This window comes from Xyrauchen texanus, chromosome 26 (assembly GCF_025860055.1).
Source record: "Xyrauchen texanus isolate HMW12.3.18 chromosome 26, RBS_HiC_50CHRs, whole genome shotgun sequence".
Classification (NCBI taxonomy): Eukaryota; Metazoa; Chordata; class Actinopteri; order Cypriniformes; family Catostomidae; genus Xyrauchen; species Xyrauchen texanus.
In genome coordinates this window covers 25,929,918-25,942,781 of record NC_068301.1, presented here as the reverse complement: position 1 = coordinate 25,942,781, position 12,864 = coordinate 25,929,918, and the positions used below count along the sequence as shown (strand labels likewise).

Below are 12,864 nucleotides of genomic sequence, written 5' to 3'. Positions count from 1 at the left end.
GCAGTGCCTCATCACAGCCATGACTTACAGTAGAGCAGGAAGGGCCCCTGTACACGCTGGGCACACCTCTGTACCTCCAAAAGGTGTCAGGGCGGGGGGAGAGAGGAAGTAAGAGGGAGAAAGAAAGGGCTCACTTTGTGTCTGTTTGCCTCTTGCTGGCTCTCAATGGGAATTAGAGAATGACAGAGAGAGAGAGAGAGAGAGAGAGAGAGAGCAATGCATATGGCCTCTTTGGACACTAAGGTAAGCTTAAACACACTTCCAGTCTTACAGTGTCTGTGTATGTTTGAGAGTATGTGTCAATTTTTGTTTGTGTAACTGTGTTTAACACCTCAAGACCCCATGCAATGGTTTGAAGAGCACAGTTATCTTTCCCATGTTGACGAATTTCCAATTGAAACAGTAAGTTGGGGTGGGATATATGGAAGGGTTTGTCCCCCCTTTTATAAATAGCAAATTACGGTAATTTTATGCCTAATTTTATTGGAGTGTATATGAGTCGTCAATAATTTTCATCTGTGTTCCTAGTAGTGAAAGACTGTAAACCTTAAATGTGTATATCCATTAAAAGTTATTTTTTTGTCAACTTTTAGAAGTACACCAGCATATAGATGGATTCAACGGGAGTAGGCATAGGCGGAAATCGCGGGGCTGGGGGTCAGGGGGTCTGAGGGTTGTCCTAAAATATGTGTATTGTAAATAATATAATGATATATTCTTAAATAATTGTTTAAGAAATAAAATAATACAAATGCAAACGGGGCAACAACAAAAAAACGTTTTAAACATTTTGAGTCCCCCCTCCCTTGCCTCACAGTGCTTTGGTCCACTGCCTCCGCCCCTTATACCTCACCACCGACACACACACATTCCGGTGGCGGGAGAGAAGAACAAAGATTTTGAGTAGTTGTGGAACTCCAGTAAGTCAATGTTATTTTATTCACTTTAAACATTGATTATTATTTAAACATGATTATTTTCTCTTGAATATAGATGATGCTGTGTCATTAATAAATCATGTCAAAAAACAAATATATGATTGTGTACTTGTGTACCAATGTACTTTTGTCACTGATGCAGTCTGCTATGTTAGCGATTATAACGTTTAACGTTACCCTTTAACGTTTAACGTTACCCTTTAACGTTACCCTTGTTTAATACAGTCTATGCGTTTACCTAGCTTTAATACAGTAGTATATCCCCACTCACACACACACACACACATAGAGTGTACGCATACACTACGTGATGTAAAGTTAGTCTTGTAGATTAGACTAGTCTGGGTGCGCATTTAGATTTTAAGGCTTTCACTGTGATTTAGTCGGTTTATATAATTTAATATAGTTAAATCTAATATAATATCACATGAAGAGTGCAGTTTTTCTCCAGATATCAGCATGATAACAAATGTGATTTTGATTTTATACAAGTTTAATAAACAAGAAGTTGATATTAAGTGATGTACATTTTAGACACCATATTGCCTGTTTTAGCTCCATGCTACACTAATAATAGTAGTAAGGCTTTCCTCGGTGTACACGTATCCTTGCAAGTACAATTTTGCCTGTATTATTGGTGTCCCCTTCAAAAATTGCTCTTTTTTGTTATGTTTATTGTCCCCCCCCAACATTTTGATGAAATTTTCGCCCCTGAGAGTAGGCATGGACTAAAAGCCACAAACATTTTTTTATTTCATCGGGTCATAAAGTTGTAGCCAGGTTCCTTTCTCTTGCTCTTGTCATTTTGATTCATGAGGATGAATCAATGGAAGGACTTCAAAGGACAGAAAACATAACTCAGATACAGTTCTTCATGCATAGTGTTCTGTTTCTTATTTCCCTTCTCTGCTTTTCAACCTGACTCCGTTTCACCCTTCTGTGCATTGTAAAGATGAGGCAGTGGGAATGATTGCAAGGCAGGAAAAGTTTGAATATCTGAACAGCTTTTTAAGAGATAGTACCCCAGAGAATGGAAGGCTTTTTAAAATCTAGTGAGCTCCCTATACTCTCAGAAAAAAAGGTATCGTTTAAAGTACAAGGCCGTCACTGGGATGGTACCCTTAAGGAAACAAAAGTTTGTTTGTTTTTCTGTTTCCAGAGGAACAAAGCAAATAAGTGTACCTGTAAAGGTACACTATATGTAATTTTGGAATAATTAGGCATCCAAAAAGTGTACATTTTAACTAGAGATACATAAAAGTTCCCCTTCAGGGTACCATCCCAGGGCATTGTATGAGCATTCTGAACAATAGAACCCATGAAAAGGTGTTCAAATGATGCCCAAAATGCTGTGTAGACAACACTTTTCAAGACCGAAAGAGTATTAATATGGTTTAACAATTTGACAGTTTGCAAAGTATTCTGTATCTGGGTAGTTGACAGTTAACATGTTTCTTTTAAGGGTTTTCAAAATTTTAAATCACCTTTTATTATTTATATTTTATTTTATTATTATTATTATTTTCATTTTAGTATAGTCTTACATGTGGCAAATGGGAAATAACGTGTATTAAATACTCTCTCGGATGGATACTGAGTCCATTTGCAGATCTTATCAAACTGAGAACATTGAAGCTTTTCATTTGAATCTGTTTAATACATGGGGATTAACACATTATAATTTTCATTTTAAAATGTATAGTTATTACAGCTAGCATTATTGCAGAATAGAATGCTTATTAGATCATTTGTTCATTTTCAAATAATTAGAAATGGCATGAAATGTAATACTCTTGAGCACGACGAGGTCTTCTTCAGTTGTAGCCCATCCGCCTTAAGGTTTGACGTGTTGTATATTCTGAAATGCTATTCTGCTTACTACAATTCTACTGAGTGGTTATCTAAGTTATCATAACCTTTCTGTCACCTTTCTTGCCAGTCTAGCCAACCTCTGTTGACCTCTCTCATCAACAAGGCGTTTCCAAGCGCAGAACTGCCACTCACTGCATGTTTTTTGTTTGTTTTTGGCATCGTTCTGAGAAAACTCTAGATACTGTTGTGTATGAAAACACCAGGAGATCAGCAGTTACAGAAATACTCAAATCAGCCCATCTGGCACCAACAATCATAACACGGTCGAAATCACTGAGATCATATTTTTCCCCATTCTGATGGTTGATGTGATAATTGCACAGATGTTCCTTATAAAGTGATCAGTGAGTGAATATGGCCGTGTTTGGACACATTTTTTTTTTTATTATTAGAATTATTCCTTGTAGTTTTTCAATTAATATGAGGTCATAATAACTCTATGTACAATAGTTATAAACACAAAACACTAAGAGTCTGTTCCAAAAACTAGTGAGCTGCTGCTGGAAGCACTTCAAGGCATCAAAGGATCAGGTTTGAGCTCCTGACACAAAGGCTGTTCCAAAAGGTAGGTATCTTAATTGTTCTGCCTCCTAACATATCTGGTTTTGACCAAATTCTAAGGTAGCATCATATGTACTCTTCCGCTGGTAGGCAGCCCAGAATGCACAGTGATGGGCTCATTGGAAAAACTAATATAATCCATTCAATACTGAAAACTATAGATAAAAAGTTTTTATTTTGAAAGAAGACTGATTATTTTACCCAAAATGTGTGTGAGCTATGCTTATGTATGCTCATTAGTACTGAAAGCAGTTGCGAGTCGAGTCTCCTGTGTGCTGCGCTTGAGGGGTGCTATTTGAATGACTCGTGTAGTTGCTGCCTTTGTAGAGTGTTCCAAATCACTATTTCAGTTAGGATGCTGCCATTGAATCAATTGCCTATGTATACAGGAGACAGCGAGGCAGCTCACTAGGTTTTGGAACAGACACTGTATGTATTTTATTTCACAGAATGTTCTGCATAACATCTATTGTTGCAGTACATCGGGTGCATTTTTACAGTGATAGTGCAGTTTTGTGGAAGCAAAAAGCCCATGCTTTTTCTTTCGTTCGTGTCTGTGTAAGATAATGTCTCTGATTAATGCTTCTGATTTATCCCTGCTGTTCTCTGTGGCTCTTGGGCTCCAGGTGTGTGATTCATATTGTTGCCAGGGCTGATGGAGGACAATAAGTTTAGGTTTCAGGTCATCTGATACTGTTCCTAGTGTGCTCAGCAAGATACAGCTGACAAGGCTTTTATACTGCTCTCTTTCACTCACTCTGTACTCGCACTATGCTCTCACTTAACAATGCAGAAGCAGTGGAAGTGTGTGTGTGTGTGTGTGTGTGTGTGTGTGAAAGCACCTCCGTGCTAGTTTTCTGTTGCTATGTTCTTAGTTTTACAAGTGTGTGTGTGCTGCATAGTGTTCTTTCTAATGTAGGTCAGTATATTGCTCCCTCCCTCCCTACTGTGTGTGTGTGTGTGTGTGTGTGTGTGTGTGTGTGTGTGTGTGTGTGTGTGTGTGTGTGTGTGTGTGTGTGTATACATGTTTATACTACATTGCGGGGACCAAATGGGGGGGGAGGGGGGGGGGTAATCCTAAGGGATAAGCAGGCAAGGCGGAGAGGACCCAACTGTGAAAGATTAGGACTTGGCTTTCCCCGGGATACCACAGAAACACACTGAGGCATGTTTGTGAGTGGTGTCTGTAAGTGCAAGTGCATAAAATACAAGCCATTGGCATCAGTGTCATTAATCCTGAATGGCTCCCTGCAGTATCAGACATTTGTTACAGAATGGTGCAAGCTGCAGTCATTTGAGTTGAGAATATACTATGTCCTCTCTCTCTTTTGTCTACTCCATCCATCTTCTATAGCCAGTTATCCTATGTAGGACTGTATCCCAGCTGTCTCAGGCCAAAGGCAAGGGAAACACCCTGTGATCAGGGCTGGACTGGGAAGAGAAATCGGCCCAGGATCTTACATAGCAACTGTCCCAAAAGTTGGGGGGTTGACTGTCTTGTTCGCTGTCCTTTTTTGCATATTGCGGCACCGTTTTGTGGTCCGTTCTGCATAACGCGGTAGCTCATTTTAGCTTATCCCCTCGGTTCTCCCGGTGGCCAGTCCACCCCTGATTGGCCCCAAAGTGCATCGGCCCACCTGGAAAATACCCGGTATGCCAGATTACTAGTCCAGCCCTATCTGTGGAAACTCCCTATCTGTCATAGGGCTAATACACACAGACATATACATTCACACTCTCAGGGAAACTGGAGAACCAAGAGGGACATGCAGACTCCACACAGAAAGGCCCTGGGTGAGCCGGGACTCGAACCGTGGACTTTCTTGCTATGAAGCAACAATGCTACCCACTGAGCCGCTTTAATTATGCTTTCATTAATGGGAAGGGTTATGAGGGTTACTAGTAATCTCTTCAGTAATCAAAATACATTTTGAATGTAACTGTATTCTAATTTCCAATTATTTAAATTGTAACTGTAGTGGAATACAGTTATTTATATTTTATATATTTTAATACGTAATCCCGTTCCATGTATTCTGTTACTCCCCAACCTTGTTTATGGGAAATATTATATATGATATACTCTCTCGGATGGAGACTGAATCCAAATACAGATCGTACCTCAAACTGAGAACACTGAAGCTTTTTAGTTCAGTCAGTTTAATACAGGCGTTTTCAACCTTTATAGACTCTGGTTTATCTAATATAAAAAAGCAAGATTTTCTTGATAACACTTATAAAAACTTTCATTTGAATAATTATAATAATAACTAACATTATTACATAATATAATACTTATTACATCATTAGATGATGTTTCAAAACAGTCTCATGACAACTCATGTAACAATTTGCTTGAGATGTGGAAACCTTAAGATATGCACGACTCGGCTCACACGAAAAGGTACAACTTTTATCACATAATTAATCAACATACAGTATTTAAAATCGACACATTACAGGCATAATATTTTAGCTAGCCTCCTATCCAACACTTAAGGATGGAACACATCAGTGAACAAATTTTATGACTCATTCATTTATTTATGCCATACAAATGACTGATGTATGTCAATAACTTGGAACACGCTTTTCTCGTCTCATTCCAATGCCAATGTTTTCTTTCTTCTGTGGTACACAAAAGTTATTTTCCTATTAAAATCACAGTTGAGTTTAGGTTAGTAGTATACATTTTGTGGTTAGGTTTAGGTTTGTGTTAAGGCTTATGAAAAGTCTGAATATCATCATTTGTTGGTTTGTTTATTTTTCTCTATGGGAGTTAAAGTCGTACTTTTTTTGTATGAGACAACTCATACTATTATTACGACTTTTACTGTTGTAATTTTCTGGTAGAAATGCCATTGGTGAATGCAATAATAGCTTGCTATACTACCTGCTATTTTTGTAAAATAGTAAGGGAATCAATAGGCTTTATTCTAATATAAACATTTCAAACAGAAATGTTCTATATGCAGTAGTTATGGCATGACTTTATCATGATTAATTCAGCAAGTGGTGTCCAGTTATCATTTCATAAATGAAATATTTTATTTTATTTTTCAGTCAAATTTAGTGTAAGAATTTCTTAGGCAGTTGTATCAAGTCAAGGTCAAGTCAAGCGCATTACATTGTGGGATACAGTATTCCACTCAGTGTTCTGTGCTCTGTTGTATACGGCACATTATAGCAAATGTAGTAGGACATCTGGGTATGCAGTGCATACAAAACATGTACACACTTTTTACAGTAAGCACGGACACCCTGGTTAAAAACCCTGGGTTTAATATTATTGTATGGTGTCGAATAAAGGTTATATTGGAAGCAAATATTCAAGGACAGAGATCAGCTCAAGCCTTTAGAATTTAATTCAGATTAAGTTATAACGCCATCTGAGTAATATTGTCATCCACAGTGCATGATTACTTAAATAACGAATTAAAACTAACCTTTAGAATTTCTTTCAGAGTAAGTAATAACACCATCTGAGTAATATTGTCATCCACCATGCATTATTACTGAAATCATTAATTAAAATGATTATTATAATTGGGTTATTCATGTGCTTGATTGCCCCTGTCTGATGCAAAGAGAGATGAAAAGATACATGAGCCAGAGGGAAGAGTGTATTGGATGGGGAGACAAAAAGTAAGAAAAAAGGGCAGAGAACACAGATTAAGAGAGTGCCGAGAATAAACACCCTGCTCAATGTCTATAGTCCATTAGTCAAATAATGTTTAGCTGTTGTGTCTGCTCGAAGTGATGACCTTTTTCAGTCTAAACATAACCTTTAAACACACAGTACAACTATCAATATAACGATAAGTCTCTCATTACCTCTAATATGTAACAATCTCTGAATATGTGAATCTCGATAGGCTTGTGTCAATCACAAAAAAGATACTGTGGTGGTACCACGGTACAGTAATGATATCAGATGGTAATACCATGGTTCTTTAATATACAGTATAGCATGGGACTGAATGATTACCGTATTCATATACCATGGTATTTTCCTGGTACTTCAGGGTACTACAAAGGATAACATGGTATTACCATTGTCCATGTCCAAAACACCATGGTATTGTCATTTTACCATGTCCTAAAACATGATATCATTATGGTACATCTGTAAAACACCATGGTACCATGTTCAAAAAAACATGGTATTAACTTGGTACCATGTTCAAAAGCATTTGATATTATTATGGTATATGTTCAAAAAAACGATGGTATTACCATTTTATCATGTTTAAAAAAAACATGTGATTATAGTACATCTGAAAAATACCTTGGTGGTATTGCCATAGTACCATGTCCAAAACACCATGGAATTACCATGGTCCATTTTCAAACCTCTATTGTATTACCATGGTACCATCTCCAAAAAGCATGGCACTCTGTCCAAAAAGCATGCTATTATTATGGTATACATCCAAAACACTATGATATTACCATGGTACCATGTCCAAAAAACAAACAAACATATTATTACATGTCCAAAACTCCATGGTAATACTATAAGGCTTTGCACATATTCCATGGTAATACTATCTCCAAAAAGCCATGGTATTACCACGATCCATGTTAAAAACACTTTTGTATAACTGTAGTACTATGTCCAAAACAATAACACCAAAACTGTTACACGCTATCTTAAAGCGTGGGTTTCCTGTACAGTTAAGTCCGCCTGCTCTTTTATAACACTGCGACATTTGTTAAATAATCAGCGTCCTGTTTATAATGCAAAACCACCCTCATATCCTTCTAGTGCTGGACAACATACACAGCTGAATGGGTCCAATCAATAGAGCTCAGGGAGGAATGTCAAACAAGCCATAACACTGCACAACATCACTGTTTGATCATGTGTTTCCACATACACTCTGGAGTAGGAGGGACCCGAAAAAGAGACTGCTACCTCTCTACCGGATAACTATTAAAGAGAGCAAAATCTGTTTCTTGCTCTATGCGTGATATGATTAAGTGTGACCTTTAATGTTTTTGTTACATTTACATTACTGTGCATGAGCCTCGTATGCACACAGGAGTGTATGTACAAAGGTGTATGTGTTACTAGCCTCTGTGTGCTGAGTTTCGGTTTATTACTAATGATGTGCACACTGTGCATTCTAGCTTTCCCAGCTGGAAGGCCACTTACACACTTCACACTCCAAAAATAGAAAACTGTTGATTTAAAGTTGTTGATTAAGTACAGAAAAAATACATTTTAAGATTATTGCAAAATATTCATAAATATACAAATTATATAAGTAGTTTGAGAGTGTAGGAGGAGCTGTTTTTGCTAGCCACATTATACGTGCAGAAGACATCATAGGAAACAGATGCACACTTACACCTAACCTCAAATTTATAGAGATATTTTAAAAAGCTTTGAATGCACTGAAACAACCAACGTAAAAGGTTATGGGACTTCTTTCCTCATTGCCGTCATTGCAACCAGGAATAACCTTAATGATGACATGAATGTCTGTTCATGTGTTTTCCAGGTTCTTCTTGCTGTCCTGGAGACTCGCTCTCAGAGGGAAATGATTCCGCATGAATTGCATGGACCGCTCTCCCACAGCAGGTGTGACATCCTTTGCTTACGACTGAAATCTGTGTCCATCCAACCCTAGGAACAGGACACATCCCCTTCCACCACCACTCTCCTCTCAATACCCTGACCCCAGTCTCACCGTGAGTCTGTCAGTGGGAGGGAACAGAGACAAAGAGAGAGGAAAAGAGCAAAAGAGATAAAGGGAGAAGAAACATCCAGAAAGAGTGGTACAGGTTTCAGAGAAACAATGAAGTCGAACCAGGAGCGGAGCAATGAATGCCTGCCCCCAAAAAAACGTGAGATCCTAGCAAGCACTCTGTCCTCAGAGGAGAGGCCCATGGTTATGGCACCTGCCAATGAAAGCCAGCATGCAGGGAACCTGGCCTGGCTTGCCAGTGTGGCAAGCGGGCATGAAAGAGGGCGGCAACACACCAGCACCTCTGCAGAACCTGATGGACCTCAATACAAACCACTGTCTGCCCCATTTGAGAGAGCAACTCCATCATCCACGCACTCAACCAGAGCTCCAACTGCAGTGACCACCCTACCTGCAGTGTACACTTCACCCCACTCTCAGCCCGCTGGCACCATCCAGTACACATCCCTGTCCCCCAATGTACACTTCATCAGCTCTCCATACCCTTCACCATACGCTGGCTACATATCTCAGCTAGTACCCCCTTCTACTGCATCCTCCACCACACAGCGTGTGGCTTATGCAAGTACCTCCAGTTCCCCAGCATCTAAAATTGACCAGCATTATCAGTTGGGCCGTCCACCAGGCCTGGTCACATCGAACAGCACCTCTTTGCCCCACTCCACCCAGTACATTCAAATTGCAAGTTCTCCTCTAAGCACATCGCCGCGGACTGCACAATCACCCCATGCTCACATGCCCCTGCATTTACACCCTCACCACACGCTGCCCATCAGTGGCACCTCGCAGGTCCTAGTTCAGTACCCAGATGGACTTTTCCCCAAGAGGGAGGAGACCAGGCCCAGGGAGGTTTTGAATGGAGAGCTGGAGAAAGACAAGCGCTTTGGTCCACCTCCAGAGTCTAGTGCAGGTAAACAAGGCAGCACTACCAAAGGGGCCTCCTCTTCTCAGCAGTACCACATCCACCAACAGCAGAGCCCACATCACTATGAGGCTCGGCATGTGGTTCTCCCTGGTGAATATACACAGGACTGCACAGCCATGCGGTCCTCATTGGTACTGTTACCCAACAGTTATAGCTCCAGTGGTGTTAATCCTAGAGGTACACCAGACAAGCTGCCTCCCCCAACTTCCCACACTGAAAAAGGAGGGATTTGTTCAGGCAAGCCTATGTCCCGCACTACTTCCACCTCTACATCCCATCATTTTTCTCATCACCCTGTGGACAATCTGAAGGGGGCAGTTACCACATTATCACCCCATGCAGTCATCCAGACTATGCACAACACCACAGAGTCTCTCTCATTAGGTCTCCCCTCTGCCAACTTCTACACCACTCAAACACCCATCATTGGTTACATCGCTGACACAGGGCACCAGCAGCCTCTCAGCTACCACACCAGCCTACCCCAGCACCTGGTCATCCCTGGTACTCAGTCTGTCATTATCCCAGTGACTGGAACAGAAGCTACTGCTACATCAGCCACACCACCCTTGTCTGGGACACTGCCCCATGCATTTGTCACCTCAACTGCCACCAAAATGGAACATTTTGAGACTTCTGCCCCATACTCTGTGGTTCAAGGCCAGCTGCACCTGCCTGTGGTTTCAGCCCCTGCTGGCCTGCTGACAACTCCACCTCTACCCTCTGCCCCCTCGTTACCCCCTTACTTCACCAAGGGCTCCATCATCCAGCTTGCAGATGGGGAGCTGAAGCGGGTGGAGGACCTGAAGACAGAGGATTTCATTCAGAGCGCTGAGATTAGCAATGAGCTGAAGATCGACTCCAGCACTGTTGAGCGCATTGACAGCATTCATGCATCTAACTTTGCCATTATACAGTTTGCTGTAGGAGAACATCGTTCACAGGTGGGATAACTTATTTTGTATTACTGTTGCAAAAATGTTGAACAGTTTTGGGATCTCTTTCAGTAAGATCTGCACATATATCACTCAATGTTTCTTACCACACTTATAACAAGGACTGTCCCACTACATAAAGTATATATATATTTATTGGTAGTTTTTAGTAGGCATTTTAATGCATTATTTACATTCAAAAACTTACCACATTTCCTTGAGTGTTGATTGTGAAAATATCTAATGTGTAATGTTTGTACCACTAGCAGCACCACACAGAATTGCAAAAATCATTATTTCCAAACTGGTGTCCCAAGAAACTGGTTTCACCCTCTTCCATTGGTTAGCCAAACAGGTTGTCCAGCTCCAACCTTGAGATGTGTTAACACTCCACAGCTCAAAACTACAGAGCAAACTTTTGAAAGCACCACAGAGGCACAGTGTTTACATTCCTTGTGGAAGTCAACCTACCAAAGATACATTTGAAGTCAGAAGTTTACATACACCATAGTCAAATACATTTAAATTCAGTTTTTCACAATTCCTGACATTTAATCTTAGAAAACATTCCCTGTTTTAGGTCAGTTAGGATCAATACTTTATTTTAAGAATGTGAAATGTCAGAATAATTGTAAACAGAATGATTTATTTCAGCTTTGATTTCTCTCATCACATTCCCAGTGGGTCAGAAGTTTACATGCACTTGGTTAGTATTTTGTAGCATTGCCTTTATATTGTTTAACTTGGGTCAAATATTTTGGGTTGCCTTCCACAAGCTTTTCACAATAAGTTGCTGGAATTTTGGCCCAATCCTCCAGACAGAACTGGTGTAGTCAGGTTTGTAGGCCTCCTTGCTCGCACATGCTTTTTCAGTTCTGCCTGCCCACAAATTGTCGGATTGAGGTCAGGGCTTTGTGATGGCCACTCCAATTCCTTGACTTTGTTGTCCTTAAGCCATTTTGCTACAAATTTGGAGGTTTGCTTGGGGTCATTGTCCATTTGGAAGACCCATTTGCGACCAAGCTTTATCTTCCTGGCTGAAGTCTTGAGATGGTGCTTCAATATAACCAGATCATTTTCCTTCCTTTGATCTTTGTCCCCATGTGTACTTGAAAACTGTAGTCTGGCTTTATTATGGTGGTTTTGGAGCAGTGCTTTCTTCCTTGCTGAGCAGCCTTTCAGGTTATGTTGATTTCGTTCATGTCGTTGATGTTGTTTTACTGTGGATATAGATGCTTGTCTACCTGTTTCCTTCAGCATCTTCGCAAGCTCCATTGCTGTGGTTCTGGGATTGATTTGCACTTTTCACACCAAATTATGTTCATCTCTAGGAGACAGAATGCATCTCCTTCCTGAGCAGTATGATGGCTGCATGGTACCACGATGTTTATACTTGCATACTATTGTTTGTACAGATGAACGTGGTACCTTCAGTCATTTGGAAATTGCTCCCAAGGATGAACCAGACTTGTGGAGGTCTTGGCTGATTTCTTTTGATTTTCCCACTATGTCAAACAAATGCTCTGAGTTTGAAGGTAGGCCTCAAAACATATCCACAGGTATACCTCCAATTCAGTACACCTCCTATCAGAAGCTAATTGGCTAATTGCTAAAGGCTTGACATAATTTTTTTTTAATTTTCCAAGCTGCTTAAAGATTAATAGTTAACTTAGTGTATGTAAACTTCTGACCCATTAGAATTGTGATATAGTCAATAAAAGTGAAATAATCTGTCTGTAAAAAAATTGGTGGACAAAGTAGATGTCATAAACGACTTGCCAAAACTATAGTTCGCTAATATTAAATCAGTGGAGTGGTTAAAAAATTAGTGGTTATAAAATATTGTTTTCTCTGCACATTAAAATGGGAAATGAAAAGTATTTCTATATATTATGCAGATAAAATGAAAGATATATCTA

General features: G+C 39.9%; 1 protein-coding gene across 2 annotated transcripts in view; it reads left to right on the top strand.

Annotated features, from left to right (window-relative positions):
* The window catches only part of LOC127619638 (ataxin-1-like), a 134,594-nt gene that overhangs the window by 110,875 nt on the left and 10,855 nt on the right, over positions 1–12,864 (top strand). For both annotated transcript variants that reach the window (XM_052092568.1, XM_052092569.1), the window contains one exon: positions 8,879–10,954. In XM_052092568.1, coding sequence (XP_051948528.1) covers positions 9,176–10,954 — 1,779 coding nt within the window. In that variant the 5' untranslated portion in view covers positions 8,879–9,175. The remainder of the gene's footprint in view (positions 1–8,878; positions 10,955–12,864) is intronic.